General features: G+C 52.8%; 1 protein-coding gene and 1 long non-coding RNA gene across 5 annotated transcripts in view; one reads left to right on the plus strand and one right to left on the minus strand.

The window, feature by feature from the left end:
- Positions 1-2,406, minus strand: part of LOC144375962 (uncharacterized) — a 24,039-nt gene extending 21,633 nt beyond the window's left edge. For both annotated transcript variants that reach the window (XR_013435912.1, XR_013435913.1), the window contains exon 1: positions 538-2,406. This is a non-coding gene — a long non-coding RNA (uncharacterized LOC144375962). The remainder of the gene's footprint in view (positions 1-537) is intronic.
- St6galnac2 (ST6 N-acetylgalactosaminide alpha-2,6-sialyltransferase 2) lies at positions 2,382-18,539 on the plus strand. Of its 3 annotated transcripts, none has more exons than XM_078041615.1 (9): positions 2,382-2,603; positions 6,108-6,168; positions 10,027-10,201; positions 10,786-10,954; positions 11,289-11,427; positions 13,337-13,440; positions 15,097-15,297; positions 16,617-16,716; positions 17,551-18,539. In XM_078041615.1, exons 1-9 carry the CDS (start codon positions 2,479-2,481, stop codon positions 17,716-17,718), a joined length of 1,242 nt encoding a protein of 413 aa, XP_077897741.1. In that variant the 5' UTR covers positions 2,382-2,478; the 3' UTR covers positions 17,719-18,539. The 3 variants fall into 3 exon arrangements, with proteins under 3 accessions (XP_077897741.1, XP_021586925.1, XP_005332658.1); XM_005332601.5 differs by having other exon boundaries at positions 2,386-2,603; positions 15,214-15,297; XM_021731250.3 differs by lacking the exon at positions 15,097-15,297 and having other exon boundaries at positions 2,384-2,603.
- Positions 18,540-18,747: the final 208 nt, after the last annotated feature.

The following is an 18,747-nucleotide window of genomic DNA, read 5'->3' on the forward strand; positions in this document are numbered from 1 at the left end:
GCTTGGAAGAGGAAATCGACCCCCAGCCCCTTCCTCTTTCTCTGCTTTGAGCCCTGGCCATGAGGTGAGCAGCTTGGCTCCACCCCAGGCTTCTGCCATGGTGGGCTGCCAGGTCACAAAACCTAAAGCCCTGGGGTCGTGACTTCAGTCATGACCATGGACTGAAACCTCCAAAACTGTGGACCAAAATAAACCTTCCACTCTTTGTAAATTGGTCAACTCAGGTGTTTTGTTATAGGAATAGAAAGGTAACTAACACATTCGCCAGATGCCCAATTTATATGCAAAGTTCCCTTAAAATAGGATTTTAAGATGATAAATCATCAGTGAAACCAACATTAAATTGAAAACCACTGTAAGAGATTGACTTTCAGCACAAGGAACTCACAGACCCACTCCCCAGTGAAACCAATGAACAACCAGCCATTTGAAGTATCAGAAAATGACCTTAGGGTACTCAGCAAACAAAGAAGTATCTGTGCAAGAAAATCTATTAAACTAGGATAAGAGTCTGTGGTATGTGAACCAAACACCAACCTTGAACTGCCCTCTCGCTCCCTGCTCCCAGCTCTGTGAGATGGAAACTCTGCTCCAGACTGGAACAACCAAAGACAAGAGGCCTCCTCTCCCCTCTCCCCAGGTCCCAGCCAGAGGACTTTCTTCCTGGGAGGGGCAGGACTTCAGCATTTCTCATACTGCTCCCAGTTCCCTGTTGCTGAGGCTAAGTCAAGGGCAGGGACTTAGGACTGGCCAAGAGGTAAGGACTCTCTTCTTCTTCGGCCCAGCCCCTACTCACTGAATGGAGACGCTGGGGCATGAGATCACAGAGGATACCATTATAAGGTCATGGTTCCATCCCAAGAGAGGACAGCTGAGAACTCCTGTTTCCTTTCCACCTAGCATCCCAATCCTAAAGCAGGACTGTTGCTCAGAGAAAAGCACAAATCTTAGCTCAGAAATTTTGCCTGGGGAAAGAAGCAATCTACAGAACAGAAAGGCCCTAATCTCTTCCCAAAGGAACTGACCGAAGACGACGGTAGAGGGCTTGGGAAGCCAAAGACAACAGAAGTGAGAACTTGAGGTGGATGGACAGGAAGCCTTGGTCTGAGGGGGTACTGCTGTTGGGGGTTGAAGGTAGACCCCAGTCATTAACAGAGATGGGGGATCAACCGCACATGGAGGAAGGCACCACCTTCCTTTATGCAGGAAAAGTCTAGGTGGCGTTTGTGGGTTTGAAGATGGAAAGCTGAAGAAACAGTGATTCCTCTTTTCTCTATGAAGTAGGTGGTAAGCCTCTTAATGAGAGGGAGGAGAAAGAGAGGACTGATTCTTATTAAGCACAGAGGAAATGGGAGCATGCTATGACTGAGAGATGAATAATATACGCACAGGGATTTGGACACATAAAGACCCTGGAGGTCGAAATGAAAGACTGGAATCCATGAATTCCAAGCAGTGCCCACCCATCAGCAGGGTAGTGGAAGCGCCTCACTCTGCTCAGCAGCCTTAGGATAAGAGAAAAGCCTGGCTGTGCGTGATCACCACCGGACCTACTGACCACTGACAGGGAGGGCTCTGCTTCCGGAGCTCAAGGTGCCCTTCCAGGTGGTGCTGGAGCCCCGCCAAGCTCTCCAGTTTGGTTTCCCTTTGTAAAAGGAGCGCAGTGCGCTCAGGGGCCTGACTTATCTGGATAGTCACCAAATATGAGGATGACGGTTCCACCAACCCCACACACCTCCACCACCATGTATCCCCGCTCAGCAGGCTCCCTACTTCCCTCTCCACCTCCAACCCAGTCTAGCTGTGGGGGTTTCTTCTCCAATCCCCTCTCCCCTCTCCAGCTCCTTTGGTGAACTGGATTCTCCCTGTAGTTCTACGAGGACATGAGGCACCAGGATCCAAATCCACGTGTCTGGTGGTCCTACCAAAGGGAGGCCAGCAGGTGCTTCCCCGGCTGCCTTCCAATCGCCTCTGGCATCAAGAAGCCTGGAGCCAGAGCCAGGGTCTCCCGGCGCGCAGTGCGCAGCCAAAACACAGGAGGCAACGTGTCCCTTCACCCCAACTGCCCACGGCACAAGGCTCTCCAGCTCTTGTCCAGGAGGGGGAAGAGCCCTGTGTGACCCCGCTAGGTGGGTCCACGGTGAGGGGGGTGTCAGTTGTCCATCTCCCGGAGGCAGAGGGCAGCCCTGGAGGGGAGCGCGCGACTCAGCGCCGGTGGCGACATTCCAGCCTCCCGGGACCAGCACCGTAGCCCAGTCCCCAAGAGTGCGGCGACCTCCTCCGGCGGCCTGGCTGGGGAACAGGGGAGCTTCGGGGCGGGGAGGCGAGGCGGCCGCACCAGGTGGGCAGGGCGGGGAGAGGCGGGGCGGTCGCCTCCGCGAGTCCGGCCCGGCCCACCCCGGCCTCTCCGCTGGGCACCGGACAGCGGCAGGCCGGAGCGCGGAGGGCCGAGGACTCGCGCCCACCAGGCGGGGCTGCATGAGGCCCCCGCGCGGCCAGTCCTTCTGGCTGCTGCTCCTGCTCGCAGCCGCCTGCGCGGGGATCCTCCTCGTCCTGTACTCCTCGCCGGTGGAGCGGTTCCCGGGGTCCCAGTCCCGAGCCAGGTAGGGCTGCCGGTGACCCACGGGCGCAGGGGCGAGCAGGGAGCGGGAGGGCGCCCCGCACAGGGCTCTCCGGCCGCGCGCAGCCTTCAACCGGTCCTCCGCGTGTACCCCGCGGGGTGGCTCACGGCGGGGGCTCCGCCTCGTCCCTTTGTCCCCAGAGCCTCCATCCAGAGCTAACCTCGCGCTGCCTCGACCCCGCGGCCTCTGCCGGGGTCTGAAAGTCACGGACGACCGTTCCTGCACTCTGGGTTGATTCCCTCTGTGCCCGATTTAAAACACTTTTTATCGTCTAAATTTGGCTGAAACACCCGAGTCTGAGAAAGAGTTTCTTGGGTGTAGGCAACTCTCCGAAACGTCACCCATTTTCAGACTCCACTTTTGAGGCTGGAACCCAGGTCTCCTGGCTTCCACCTTTGCCGGGATCCTCAGGCAGGTCGACTGTTGGTTCTGGTCTCTGCTGGCGCCGGGCGCCCCTCCCTCCCGGCCAGGCTGCGCGGCTGTTTATTTCTGGATAAGCCGCACCTGGACTCCCCCGGGAACAAGGGCCGCTTCTGGGTGCATCTGAATCCCCACCTGCGCCTCCTCCTGCGCGGGTCCCCCTCCTGCTTGCCCAGGCACCTTTCATTTCATTTGCGCACCACGAGGAGAAACCTGAGAGTCTGCCATTAGCAGGACCGGGTTCCAGTTACTAGAGAAGTCTCTAAAGGATTTAGCTTTACTTCTGGTGGGCAGACCAAGCCGCAGTGGAGTCTGGGTTTGGGAGGCCAAAGAGCACCGGAGCTTCACCTAGAGGCCTTGGCAGGCTTTCCGTTCCAGTGCATCGGCACTCCTCAGCACACCTTGCTGCAGGCACAGTGAGATGGAAACAAAATATCTGCTTCCAGGGGACAAGGTCAAAGGACACATCCAAGTTCCAAATAATATGAAGCACTTTTGCGAATTATTACGAGTCCACCCCTCTTAGATGGAAGGGAGCTCTAGTGGGACCTGAGGTCACTAACATCCTTTAAAAGCACCCAATATATCTTTAAATACGAGTTTTATTGTATCTCCATTATGCTTCAATAAAGCCCCTTTTAAATTTTTTTGTTTTAAGATTATTCTCCTTGCCAAGCACTGCCGTGCAGGCTTGTAATCCCAAGGCTCCAGAGGCTGAGGCAGGAGGATCACAATTTTGAGGCCAGCCTGGGCAACTTAGTGACACGCTGTCTTAAAATAAAAATAAAAAGGGCTGGTGGCAAAGCTCCACTGAGTCCAACCCCCAGCACTGCCAACACACACACACACACACACACACACACACACACACACACACACGTTCTTCTCAAAATCTAAAATCTAGTATGACTCAAAAACCTGCCCATTCTTTGCTTCTTGGTGATGGATGTGTTGTAACAAATCCCAGGGGACTGGTCAGGACTCATTCTCATGGAGGTGGTGGATATTTTAGCCCAAGGGGGAAGCGGCGTGGGAGGGGGACAGCCAGTGAGCTGTGTGACCTTCTGCAACTAGGACTGCGGAGAGGGGGGGGGACACGACTTTCCTGGCTACAGGGGACAGTTCAGGAAGATTGACTGGGACAGGGTCTCTGGAATGAAGGAGGGAGCTCTGAGTGCATCTTGAGAGGAATGCAGCTGGGAAGAATCTAGTTCAGTGGTTCCCAGGCATGAGGATTTCTAGGCCTGTTTATATATATATATATATATATATATATTTTATGAAGGAGGGGGTGAGGATCTACATAGGATTTCCAGTTACCATCTATTGTCAACATTATTTTGCAAAAGAAAGGACATTTTAGGGCCCCCGATTAGTAACAATATGATCTAGGTGAGTAAATTTAGTTTTTGGAAAAACAGGCTACAATGAGCCGGGTGCAGTGGCACATACCTGTAATCCCTTCTCAGCTGAGAAGGCTGAGGCAGGAGGATTGCAAGTTCAAAGCCAGCCTCAGCAATTTAGCCAGCCCTATCTCAAAATAAAAACAAAAAGGACTTGGGGTGTGGTTCAGTGGTTAAGCACCCCGGGGTTCAACCTCTGGTAGAAAACAACAACAACAACAATAACAAAAAACCCATTGACCTTATTTCTCTTTCAGCTGGTAAAACTTCTCAGAGGGGCATGAGTGGCTCATCCCCTTTCCCTTTCCCTTCCAGGCAGCCCAGGCAGGCAGCTGGAAGCACTTGGATTCCTGAGGGGGAGGAGTAGAACAGAGGCTGGGAGAATTCAGGGCAGCAAAACTGAATGGAGGTGGGGGGATCCCCATGTTCACCAATACCCCCACCCTAGCACCTCTCTCCCACCTGTCTCAAGTCTGCCCTGTTCAGCAGTATCTCCATCTGGTTCTCAAAACTGGAGGCACATTAGAGTCACCTGGAATGTGGGTGCAATCAATCAGATCAGAATTTGGGGACTGGGCTCCCTAGGCAACCCGGGTTGAGCACTGTATCCTGGCCCTTTCTCAAAGGGGTCACCCTGTTCACGTGGCTGAACAGGGGACCAGTTCCAGGGGGAAAAGGGACAGTAGAGGGAGGAATCATCTCTGCTTTTTCTGAGCTGTCACTGGAGGGTCTTTCAGGAAACCTGGGAAACCAAAGGGAGGCAGATCCCAGATTCCAGAGTGGTCGGCTGTCTCAGCACCTACAAGAGGTTTTTCGATTTTCCCCTTGCACACTGCCAATCCCAAGTCCTCTGCCACCTGCTCTTTTCTGGTTGCTGGGGGCGGGGGTGGCATGACCACCCTTTTGAATGGGCTTATGGTGGACCCTATTCCTTCCTTCCAGTTTTCCCTCTGCCCTGCTATTGGGGCCACCTCATGCCTGGGAATTGGGAGTAACATCAGCTCCTTTCCTCCCTCCAGAAGGGACACTAAGAGAGAGGCTGGCACAAGGTCCTTTAGGTAACAATGGCTGGTATTTAGAAGGCATTTTTCATATGGGCCCAACAGTCAGATGAGCTCAACGTGATCGTCCTTGTTGCACAGATATGAAGACAGGTTCCAAGACGTTCAGTAACTCCCTGAGGCTGCAAGTGGTAGAGCAGGATACAACCTGGGGGGTCAGGCTTCTGAGTCCGGCACTTCACCAGGACAGTGCTACAGAAGGTTGAAGGGATCCCATCATCTTAGACCTACTGCCCGCCTCCCAGGCTTTGGCAGGGGACCCCTCAGATGGTCCCAATTCCAGAGACAATCTTTCCTATTTTATATTTTCGTACTTTAACCACCATCTCACTGTTCCTATAGACCCCACATTTTTGACGTTCACTGAGGGACCTAATTTCTGGGTTTATGTAGCTAGGCAGAACACAATCAAGTGACAGTATTTTGTGTGCCTAAAGAGGGAGATATGAGCAAGCATGAGAGTGTGGGAGAAGGGTGAAAAGAATATACTTTTTGGGCCCTGACACTCTGTCAGGAATCCATCTGGAAGCTTTCAAGGGGTAGGTCAGATCTGATGCCACGGCTGACCTGGGCCTCTGCTTTACTTCTGCCCTCTCCCACAGGAACATCTCGCCTCACCAAGCATTCTTCCAATCCAAGGCAAGGCGTTCTGGGAACACAAAGGTACAGTGATCACCTCCCCGGAGCACTTTTAAGCATTCTCAGGTTCTCAGGGAGGAGGGGAAAGAAGAACAAACTAGAACATTCTCAGGAGATTCCTGGGCCTGGCTCTCTGGCTCTCCACCAGCACAAAGCTGAGCATCCACCCACTGGGGTGTCTGTAACCTAACCAGTAGGGTTCCTGTACCCCAGCAACAGAAAAGGGTGAATAAATAAGCACGCTTGGGGTGTATCCAGATGAAAAGTTCTTAGGAATCATAAAATGTCACCATAAAACTTCAGGTGGATTTTACACTGATCCTGGAAATACCTACTGACTTTAAGTCACATTTAAACTATTCACCATGGAGGCGACTCCAAGCTCTGAGAAGATGTTCATGCTTGGTAGAGGATCTGAGAACTTAGAGGGCCCTGCTCCACAGTCCTAAGTAATGGCCACCATGGACCACAGGTCCCCATGTGCTGCTTGGCCCGTTACCTGCCTCCTCTGACTTAAACCTCTCGGCCACCCTGGAAGGTAACTCTCCCAGGTGAGCAAACTGTGGCACAGAGAAGTTAAGTGGCTTGCTCAGGATCCCTCAGGGGGCAAGAGGTGGTACTGGGACCGAGTCCAGATCTGACCCCAGAAGCTGGCGCTGTTCCACCCTGCCACCCAGGGCTGGTTGTGGCAATTGAGTTGGGAGGTTTCTATCTGTGAGGTTCTCAGTGGTAGAGTGCCCACCTAGCATGAGTGAGGCACTGTAAAGTTGTTTTCAGTGCCCGGGAGACTGATTGAGGTCACACGGAAAGAGACCTCCCTGCATACAAGAGGTAAGTGACAGCCAAGATGTTCAGAGACAGAGCAAGTGGTCCTGGGCAGCTGATTGGGAGGGGGGCATTAAGAACAGAGGCCAACGGCCATGTGACCATCAGGTGAAGAGAGACCCTACATGTTGTATGAGTACTTGAACTAGGTTGTCTTTAAATTTTCCAAAGTCCTTTCTACCTGGAATTACATGATGCTAATTAACACATGTCCCCACCTGGTTTAAAACAAAGGATTTGAGGAGGTTTCTGAATACATATAACAAGGTGTTCCAGAAAAAAATGGGTCGGTCCTACTGTTTGAGGACCCCAAAGGGCCATGAAACCAAAAAGAGGCAGACAGATCCAGGATTCCACAGAATGCAGTTTATCAGGGTGTGGTCCTGTGCAGCAGCAAGACCTGCATATGACCCTGAAATTTGGGTCCAGAAAGACAAGAATATTTCTGGGTTAGACCAAAAGTGACTTTATCCAGCTGGAACGGATCTGGTTTATCTTGAGATAATTTCAAATAGTCAAGTGTATCCCTGGAGCCAGGGTCCACGTTATAAAGCTCCACATACAATTCCAGTGTTATTATCTACTTAGGGTCTGCTGGGAAATTCTGCAGGAAAAACTAGGGTTATTCAGGGGCAATAATGGCAGTTCCATCCCAAGATGGCTGCCGTCATGGCAAGCTGAATCCATGCCCGACACAAAAACAAAATCGAATAAAATGAGGAGAAGCCCAAAGGAAAAGTAAATGTAGAAAAATAAGGCAATGCTACAAGGTGGGAGAGACGGGCCAGGTACCTGGCTCTGAGCTTTCTGGTGGCCAGAGCTAAGAAGACCTTGCCACCACGTCCGTGGGGTAAAAGTGAGCCAGCTACCCAAGGGAACCCAGGCTTTGCTGATGTAGAGACCTGAAGACTCTCCTCTGGGGCTGTAGAGAGGGCCCCTGTGAAACAAAGGGTGGCACACCCCTGCAATCCCAGGAGCTTGGAAGGCTGAGGCAACAGGATTATAAATTTGAGTTCAAACTGGGCAACTTTGTGAGACCTTGTCTCAAAAAAGCAGAGATGTGGTGAGGCTGGTGTAGCTCATGGTAGAGCACCCCTGGGTTTGACCCCCAGTGCCACAAAAAAGAGAAGTCCCCAAAACACCTTTATGACAAATTAAATTGTGAAATTATTATAGTCAGTTCTGCTATAATGCTTCTTTGAAAATGTGAAGTTGTGCCAACAAGATGGATATGTTAGCTATTGTGGTAATGCACTCATAGAATCCCAGGGACTTGGGAGGCTGAAGTAGGGGGAATGCCGGTTCCAGGCCAGCCTCAGCAATTTAGCAAATCCCTAATGAGATCCTGTCTCCAAAAAAAAAAAAAAAAAGAAAGAAAGAAAGAAAGAATGCTGAGGATGTGGTTCAATGGTAAAGTACTGCTGGGTTCAATACCTGGTACCAAAAAAAAAAGAAAGGATTGGATTGCATATAGACAACAACTTGAGCATCACACAAATTTTGCATTTGCTTATGAGTAACTTTGCCAGTGAGAACACTAAGTGAAGTAGAACTGAACACCCAACTGAACCAGGCCACACAAAGACACACAAAAAGTGCACCCACACTCACCCTTGAGCTATCTGTCAGCTTCCTGTCATGTGTTATGGGCTGACCCCACACACGGTATTACAACTTCCCTTCCAATTTCAGATAACCTTCCCCTCCATTTCACACCCACAAGCTGCTACCCTTCGGACACCACTTCCACAAGCAAACCTCAAGTCTGTTTCAAGGAAAAGTGCCATTTTGGGTTCGTAGTTATGTGTCACTCAACAATGCAGGCTCCTGTGTTTCTCGGGTCCCTGTCTTTGGTTTCATGTCACTGGCGTGTCCGAGTGTTGGACCGCTCACTCCACCTCCCTAAGCACTGTGGTTCAGTTGCACAGTTTCGTAAGACGCGGTTCAGCCTTCACGAGTTGCTGCTCTGCGGTAGCGGTGGGGTGACAGTGCAGCTACCTCTTGCCGTCCTCCCATCAGGGAGCCCCATTAACACAGCCCGGCCCGGCCACAGCTCCTGGATCCCAATGCTGTGGACAGGCATCCACACTCTCCCTTAGAGGTGTTCATTTCCTGTCACTGCTGGGGACAAATGACAACAGACTGGGTGGCTTCAAACAACAGAAACTGATTCTCCAAGAGGTCTGGAGGCCAGAAATCCAAATCAAAGCCTTGGCAGGGCCATGCCGCCCCGAAGGCTCTAAGGCAAGCTCCCGGGCTCTCCCCCTCTGGTGGTCCGGAGCTGCACCTTCCACCCGCCTGTCGTGACATGTTGTTCACGCGTCTTCACGGGCCTCCTTACGAGGAGGCTCACTGTTGGATTCGGAGCCCAACAAATCACATATTGGCCTCAGTTTTGTTTTTGTTTTGTTTTTTTTGCGGGGGTGGGGATGGTCCTGGGGATTGAACTCTGGGCCTAAAGCACGTTAGGCAAATGCTCTACCCCTGAACAACATCCCCAGCCCTGGATGGCCTCATCTTCAATGACACCTTTGATTACCTAGTTCCAAATAAGGGCACATATTAAGGTTCTAGATGGACATGAACTATGGGGGGGGGGTGTAAATGAGTGGAATATAAACTCCAATGGGAAGAAAGGTAATTTCAAATCTTCCCTTTCACACAAGAGTCCTACAGGGAGTCCTGCCAGAGACAGGATTTGGACCAGGCTGATGGATTCCAAAGCCGGGGCCCAACTCCTCCACTGAAGGGGCAGGTCATACTGTCAGGGCACTGGAAAGTGCCCAGTGTTTGCCCAGGTCTGAGGCGAAGGAGTGGGAGGCCAGACCCGGCAGAGCATGGAGATGTGGTGTCTGGGAGAGGAAGGGGTGGCAGGCTAAATCCAGGATTTTCTCTGACCCTCACCAGGCGGCTGGACAGAGGCCATTTCAATGAGCAGATCCGGGTGGCCCCAGTCTGGAAAGGAAGGGCGCTCATCCCTGCCGCTCTCCTGGAGGCCACCCACCCACCCAGGCCCCTTCCTCGCGGGGCTCAGCCTTCTCATCTTGTCACCCACAGAGCCGGCCCTGCCCACATCCGCTTGACCTGGCCATTCTGAGGCACCAACGCTTCCGGAAACTGTTTGATCTCTCCACTCCAGTGCTGCTGTGGGGGGGCCTCTTCACCCCAGAGCTCTGGGACGACCTGAGTCAGCAGAAGGGCCCCTATGGCTGGCGGGGACTCTCACACCAAAGTACCTGCTACCCCCTGCCTCTTCCCTGCCGCCCCTTCTTCCTCCTGCTGGCCCTGGGGTGGGCCAGGCCCCACTCTCTCGGTGATCTGAGTTCTCCCCTGAGACCCCCAGCTGTGTGACACGGACCTCAGCTCCTTCCTTCATCCAAGCACCCAGGGCTCAGCAGAGGGCTGGGGTGCCCCGCCTGGCAGTCCTCGCCACCCTGGGCTCTCCCTGGCAGGAAGTATTCGGGTCCAACAGAGGTTGAGGACAGAGGCCAAAGGGGCCCCATCAGCCCACTCATGGCTGCTGCTCAGAAACCACTTCCCTCAGGCCCGGAGCCCCTCCATATGAGAGCTGCCCCCAGTCCACTTCAGATTCACTTGTTCGGACGCACACAGCCTCGAGAGGATGGGTTATTCACGTTCTTGAGGCCACTGAAGGCCCCCTTCCCTTCACCCTTCTCTTAGTTCTCTCCCTCACTGACCCCCCCATTCTCTGCCCACCCTTTGTGCCTCTGGGGAGGGGCTGGGGTCAGGCCTCTGGGGAGCAAGGACAGGAAAGGCCCCCATGACTCCATGGCTCCCCCTTGTCTTCATGCACAGCCATCGCCTCTACCCTGAGCCTTCTGAACAGCTCAGAGAATGAAAGACTGTTTGCCGCCTCGGGGGGCCCCTCCCCAGACTGCATTCGCTGTGCCGTGGTGGGGAATGGAGGCATTCTGAACGGGTCCCGGCAGGGTCTGCAAATTGATGCCCACGACTACGTGTTCAGGTATGAGGGCAGGGGCCTGGAAGGGCTGGCACAGCAGAGCTGGGTGGAGAGCCAAGGCAGCACCCCCCGAGGCAGCTCAGCAGTGATGATGGGTAGACAGCACAGACTCCACAGACCTGAAGACAGAGCGTGGGTACGCGGTCCAGGAGGACCTGGGAGCGAGGGGCCACCAGGCCAGTGTGCCCGCTCCCAGGACCCCTGCACACAGGGGTTGCCCTGGGCAAAGGGAGTGTCCACACAGAAGTAGGGGGAGAGGACAGGCGAGGCAGAGCTGGAAGGAAAGCAGATAGCATGGTGTGACCACGATGACACTGATGTCCTCCATTCTGGCCAGACTCAATGGAGCAGTGATCAAAGGCTTTGAGCAAGATGTGGGCACCAAGACTTCCTTCTATGGTTTCACTGTGAACACCATGAAGAACTCCCTCATCTCCTACCAGAACCTGGGCTTCACTTCTGTGCCGCAAGGACAGGTGAGGCCTCTGATGGCCATGCCATGAGATGAACAGTGGGTGCCATGTTCCTGGGCCTGTTGGTGGGATGGGACTAAGGACTTTCAGACCCCAGTCCAGTGGCTGGAGAGGTAGTGCCAGGATCTTGGCTGCCCAAGGTGTAGCCATTAAAGGTCAAGGCAGATCTGGTCAGAGACTCCTGTTCTTTTAGGTAGCTGGCTCAGACTAATATTTACTGAAGGCTGATGATGTGCCAGGCAGTTGACAGATACCACATCAACTTTTACACTGCCTCACTTTACTGGTGAGAAAATTGAGACTTGGTTTCCTTTCGTTCAGCAAGTGGGCAGTAGGCCAGAATTCAAATCCAGACTGCCCACCCCAGAACTCATATCTTCTGGGGGGATCACCACGTCATGGCGTGGTCCAATAGAAGAGTATCTACTGAACACCTCTTTGGCGCCCAGGACATAGACACAGACATCATTGCAGCCTCAAGTGGGATCATCATACCTATTTCCAAATGGCAAAACTCAGACTCTGAGTTTCAGGAACATGTCCACTGTCACCCAGCTAGAATTATCAAAACACAGGCCTCTTGGACTACAGGACTAGGATTGTTTCCACGTCCCCAGAGGACCCACCAAAAGAATGACAAGGTGACCTCTCAAATTCTCACAACAGCTCTGTGTAGGAAACCGAGGTTCAAAGAGACCAAGAAACATGCCCCAGATCTCAGGTCACAGCTAAGTGACAGCATCCAGATTGTCTCAGCCACACTCAGGTGTCCTGACTTTGTGTGTCCTGCCTCAGACAATCTGGGTGCCACATGCAGATCCCAGGAAAGAGGTTCTGTATTGCAGAAGCCAGTCACTGGGTGAAGGGCAACAGGGAAATCCCAAGAACTCAACAATCCTCAGACACTGAATACGACTCAGAGTTGAGGAACTGCGTTGACGCCCTGCTGGACACCCACGTGACCCTGTTGGTCTCCTGCTGGCTCTAGGGGCAGTTTCTCTGAAACTGGTTTCCAGAACCTTCTCTGACTAAAGCATTCAGGAGGGTCCTACCCATACTATGTATGCACTGAATTCCCCTAATAGAACCTTTCATTGCTAATAACAGAAAAAATGGGGCAGATTTCTGGTATGGCCATAATACCTGCATCAGTTATTTATTGCTGTATGATGAATGACACCGACACCTTAAACAACATTTATCATCTCACTGTTTCAATGGGTGGGGAATCTGAGAGTGGCTTATTAGAGCGGTTCTGGTTCAGTCTTTCAGGCAAAGGGTTGTTGTCATCTTATGGCTTGACTGGGGCTGGAGTCAGGATGGTTCTTCCCTCAAAGGTCCTTGAGACCTGCACCCCTCTATAAGCCACTCAAGAGTTCCCATGACCTAGCAGCTAATTTCACTCAGGGTGTCATCTAAAAGAGAGCAAGGAGCCCCAGCACCTTTATGACCTAGTCTTCAACGTCACATTGTATCATATTCCACTTCCCATTTAACAGAAAAATTCTGTGCACTAGTCCCTAAGTCCAGCCCTACTCCAGGGAGCTGGGTGCAGAGGTGCACACCCACAATCCCAGCTACTTGGGAGGCTGAGGCAGGAGGACAGCAAATTTGAGGCAGCCTGAGCAACACAGACTGTCTCAAAATAAAATCTAACAAGAGCTGGGAGTATAGCTCAGTGGTATTGCAAAAAAAATAAAAATAAAATGGTGTTTGGGGACAACAATTGGTCTTACCCTTCTAGGGAAGGGTATCAAAGACCTGAACCTACACTGAAACAACCACAGCACCTCACAGTAAGAAGAAAGGCCTGTTAGGAAACTCCTCCGTCAGCTCTGGTGGCGAGACTGTGTGGAGGGCAGTTCACTCCAAGCAGAAGCTGAATGTGGCCTTATCCCTGTTGCCCTAATAGGACCTGCGTTATATCTTCATCCCCTCAAGCATCCGTGACTACCTGATGCTGAGATCAGCCATCCTGGGTGTGCCTGTCCCAGAGGGCCCTGACAAAGGGGACAGGTGAGCATCCACACGGTAGTGGGATGAGGCTGTGGTCCAGGGGGCGGGTCATGCTGAGTGGTCACTCCATGTTTCTGGGGCCACAGTGGAGCCGGTCACTGGGTGAAGGGCAACAGGGTAATCCCAAGAACTCAACAATCCTCAGACATTGAATGTGATTCAGTGCTGAGGAACTGTGCTGACTACCTGCAGGACACCTAGGTGACCCTATTGGTCTCCTACTGGCTCCAGGGGCAGTTTCTCTGAATGGAGAGAGCAGGCCTGGCTCCTTGCTTCAGGCCATGGTCTCTATCACCAGTCCAGCTGTCAGCTGCTCAAGGCCACAGGCCACAGTGGCAGAGGCCTTTCCTCAGCTGGTTCTGATGACCCGTTGAGAACACTCTTCTGAAGACTAGGTAGGGGCCATCCTGGTGGGTGGGCACCCTCCCTAGAAGCCCAGAGCACAGGCTCCTCAGGCAATGTCCAGACAGGTGACAAGCCGGGACACACTGTCTTCCCTCTCCCACCTTCCAAGGCAGTGGGCTGCGCCCAGCTCTTGTGGACCGTGTCCTGGCCTGGGTCAACACCTGCTCCCGGCACTGCCCAGTGTCTTCTCCCTAAAATCAGTTGCTTAGAAACCTGTGCTACCACTGAGACATGAGCAGTCCCCTCTCACAGTGCCCTCTGGACATTTCACCCACTCCCCAAAGAGCACATTTTGAGGGGCCTTTCTGGGTCAAATCACAAGGGCCAGTCTGGCATCTGTCGGGGTCCTGTGTCCAGGCCCTCCCCCACCCCCTTGTGTTACCCAACAATTGCTTCCTCTGTTGCTATTGGCCACCAGGATGGGCTCTGTGACACCAACGGGACTGGGCTCTTTGGGGGGGCTGCCCCAGGGACATCAGGTGGACATAAGCCTCCCCAACACCAATGAGCTCCCCCTCCCACACCCCCAATCCATCCCCAACCCAATCCCCCTCCCAGTCCCGCTCCAACCACATTGTCCTCCCTTCCAGCCAGCAGCCCTACCCCAGCCCAGCAGGCTCACTCCCTCCTGCCTCCCCCACCCGGGGGTCTTCCTCCCGCCCACCCTCTCACCCGGCCACCCCAAACACCTCTCAGCCCTCTTCCCGGACTTCCTCCCTGACCCCGAGTCCTCACATCCAGCATGTGGTCCGGACTCCCCCGGCCTCCAAATCCCCGTCCCTGTCTGGCTTTAAGTCCCTCTCTAGAAACCCTTCCCTGACCCCCTCGGTGCCGCTGGGCAAGTCCCCCTACCAGAGCCCGGTCCCCTCGTCCTCCTACATCGGGCCCTCGGCCCCGAGCATCCCGTCCTGCATCGCTCCCTACGTGCCCCGCTTCCTCAACGAGGCCCCCTTCTTCCAGCCGCCGACCTCGCAGCTCCCCCAAAACCAGTGCTTCCCCTGCACCTTTCCCTGCACCAAGACCCGGGAGCCCCCGCCCATGCCCGACTCCTTCTACCTGCCGCTGCTGCCGCCGCCCCCGCTCCCGCCGCAGAACACCTGCACCTACCCGACACCGCCCTCGCTCTTCATCCCGCCCAGCTCGCTCTCCTACTCCCCGCCCACCGAGGTGCTGCTGAGAGGGAAGCCGCACGTGGTGCCCACGGTGCTGCCCGCCACCTTCTACACCCCCTTCTCGCGCTACTACTCGCAGCCCCGGCCCTACTACCGCTCCCAGCGCCGGAACCTCAGCTCCACCTTCTTCCCCTCGCTCTCCCCCTTGCCCTTCGACGGTTCCGGGCGCTCTGTCCACTTCTACCGTGGGTCCTAGGCCTCACACCTATTTTGGACCGGAAGCCTCTGCCAGTAAATTCAAACTACTGCACCCAGAATTCATCAGCTACCTGACAAAGAGGTACGGGGATGGGGTGACGGGCGCAACACCAGCTCCATTTCCTCGCCCACACCTACCACGGGTGAGGGGTCCACGCAGTCGGTGCTCCCCAACTCCCCCGCAGAGTGCTGAGGGCCCCGCAGAGCCAAGCACTTTGCCACAGCATCGAGTCCTTAGCTTGCTACCTTGATGGAGCAGTCAGTCGACGGGCAATGGCAGAAAACTCAGGATAAGCCCAGGAAGTTGATTTCCCAGGGACCCTCACACAAAGGCACAGGCCCCGTACCAAGGAGCCAGCTGTGCAGAGGTAGGGGGTATTAGAAACAGTGTCATCACTTCTAGCCCCAAACCCAGCCAGCTGAAAGCCACCACTGGAGGAATCTGGGGAAGAAAGGGCCTGATCTCCTTCTCTCCCTCTCTCCTCCCAGTGGTTCTCAACAGAGGGTGGGGTAGGGTGAGTACTTGGTCCTGTCTGAAGACATTTTTGTCTATCACAGGAGGGGGGTCAGGTGAGTGCCATTAGTGGGTAGAGGCCAGGGCCGCTGCTGAACAGGAGGTGCACAGAATGGCCTCTGCAACAAGAACTACCCAGCCAGGCAGGCTGGTGCACTGCCTGTGATCCCAGTGTCTTCCAAGGCTGAGGGAGGGTGAAGCAGGATTGCAAGCTCAGTGAGACTTAGCAACTTCTCAAAATAAAATAAAAGGCTGGGTGCTGGTAGCTCAGTGATTAAGCACCCCTAGGTTCAATTCCAAGTACCCAGAGCAGGAGGTGGTGGGACTATGCCATAAATGTCAATGGTGCCATAGTTGAGAAACCCTGAAATAGCCCAGAGGCAAGCATCCCAGGACAGAGTGGAGAAGGGTAGCCAAGTGTATCTAGGGAGCCCCACAGAAACCACAGCAGTTATATGCCCATCCTGCAGGTCATATGAGTGTGGGCACCACCACACCAGTGAGTCCAGACCCAGGATCTGAGCTCCCACCTCACTCATTCCTGAGTGATCAAGATGTGGGGTAGAGAAAGGACTCAGACTAAATGAATAGGCTGCTTATGCCCTAGGCTTTGTGGTTACCTAACAATAGGAGTGGAAATAAGGTGTTGCCAGTGGAGAAAGGCGGAAAGATCCTACCTGGGTTTCCTTTCTCATCTTCCCAACTCCTGCCATGAGATCCTTGAATTTTGGAATTTACTTGGCTTTTTCCCCAAATGGGGAACTGATTGGGTAGAAGGACCATATGTTGTTTGAATGGGTAGCTGTGCAGTATAGTTAGTGGTACAATCTGAAGCTAAGAGACAACAGTTGAATGTTTCTCCGGGTTTAATACCTTTTTGTTTGCAGGTTTTTGAAATCAAAATTGATTAACACAACCTTTGGAGACCTATATATGCCCAGTACTGGGGCCCTCATGCTGCTGACAGCTTTGCATACTTGTGATCAGGTAAGGAACCTGAGGCCACAGAGCAGAGATTTGAACAGAACTCAGTATTGACTCCCAATAGTCCTTCCCTGAGACCTGGCCACCTAGATAGGGACTCCAGGCCGCCATCCCACAGTGAAAGGATTCCCCAGTGCAGGAGTGGCACTATCAACCTGCTTGCACACCTGCTCCCCAGGGTCCTCCCCAGGAAGGGCCTGAGCCAGCTTTGCCTTGAACCGTGCAGCCACCTGCCCCAGCACTTCTTTCACACTAAATCATGCTGCTCTTCTGAAAGCAGAATCTTCTCAACCAGAAGTCCTCTTGTGGGGACATGCTGGAACTGACATGGGACAGGTGAGCAGGTTCAGTGTCCCACACATAAACATACTGAAGTCACGGAGTAAATGTTCATGATGAGATGTCGTTCATGTGAACTGCAGAGGCTGAGCATTTTCGAGACCCTAGTAAAGCCAGTACAAAGGCTAGAGGCCAAACTCCACTCTGGTCCCACATATTTTCCCTGTTTTAATATAGAAGTCTCTTGATTGCAGTCACTATTAATTCCTGAATCAGCCTGAACTTGAAGATCACAGCTTTAGTCACACCAAAGTTTCAAACCCAGTTTTGCCTTAAGTGAGTGGAGGGAGACATGTCTCCACTTCCTTGCTTGTTCAGGGGGATAACTTATCTTGAGGTCTTAATGCTGGGGTTAGAATGTGTAAGGAAAAAATGCCCCTGTGAGCTGTATTTACCTGCATCTGCACCTATGCACCCGTGTGGGCACGGAGCAGACCTTTCTGAGTTCATACACCTCCAAGCATCAACAAATACTAACTCAATAATGGTTTTATCCAGGTCAGTGCCTATGGATTCATCACAAAGAACTACCAGAAATATTCTGACCACTATTTCGAACGAGTAAAGAAGCCACTGATATTCTATGCAAACCATGATCTGCCCCTGGAAGCCGTTCTGTGGAGAGACCTACATAAGGCTGGCATCCTTTGGCTGTACCAGCGCTGACCCCAAAGCACAAAGCCTTCTGCTTCTTGCAGGGCTGTGACCCTGGTACCCACAAGTGGCCAAAAGCCCTCCCCCCTTTTTTTCACCTTTGAGAAGGGGGTTCACTCCCCCTGATCCTCTACTTCCCAACAGAAGATACTGAGGTGAACTCGTGACTGTTACTAAAAGGAGGGCACCCTATCTTACCATCTAAAGGAAAACCCTCTGGGTCTTAGACATCCCAGTTTGGTTAAAGGAAAGCAGACTGCTTTGCTGGATTTATTTCAAAATTGAAGACAACATTCCCAAAATCAGTGACCCTTACCAGCAAGAGGCAGGCACACCTTGGAGCTAAGCAAGAGCCAACAGACTTAGATCAATGATGCCATTCAGGATCCATCAGTAACCAAGATCAAGCCAGACAAGCAGGCAAACACACAATCCCAGCCCCAACTCTCCCCTAATGGCATGTCATCCCCAAATACCAAAGTCACTCAACTGAGGACATCTCAAGCACCTGAGACCATGATTTTTCTGTCCCCTGATAAAGTGTAAGAGCAAAAGGCAAAAGTAAAACTCAAGACTAGGTTAACTGCATAAATGACCATTTTGTCTTGTGCTGGGGGTTGGCAGAGAAAGTACAGAAGATGCTGGTGTACAGCACGAAGTTTACCAGAGTCCAAGAACAGGAGATACTGGTGTTTGATGGGAGTCAACTGCATAGAAGCCTGCCTGCCACCGCTACCAACGCTGAGGATCTTGTCACCAACAGGATGACACTACTGGTGATGAAACCTCATCCTCACATCATGGCTTCAATAAATTTGAACCTATCTAGCTCATAGGCAGTTTCATAATTTTATGGGATTTTAAGTGATTTTAAGTCTCACCCAATAGCCCCAAACCAAGCCCTGATACTGGACACAAACTAGTGGCTTTAGATCAGTAGGCTGCGCTACACATGGAGCAAGAGCTGTTGCCAGCAAATGCTGGCAACTTCCCAAGGTAGCCACTGCCTACACTGGCCAATCCACCAAGGCCAGGTTTCTA

Source organism: Ictidomys tridecemlineatus, chromosome 3, assembly GCF_052094955.1.
Source record: "Ictidomys tridecemlineatus isolate mIctTri1 chromosome 3, mIctTri1.hap1, whole genome shotgun sequence".
Classification (NCBI taxonomy): domain Eukaryota; kingdom Metazoa; phylum Chordata; class Mammalia; order Rodentia; family Sciuridae; genus Ictidomys; species Ictidomys tridecemlineatus.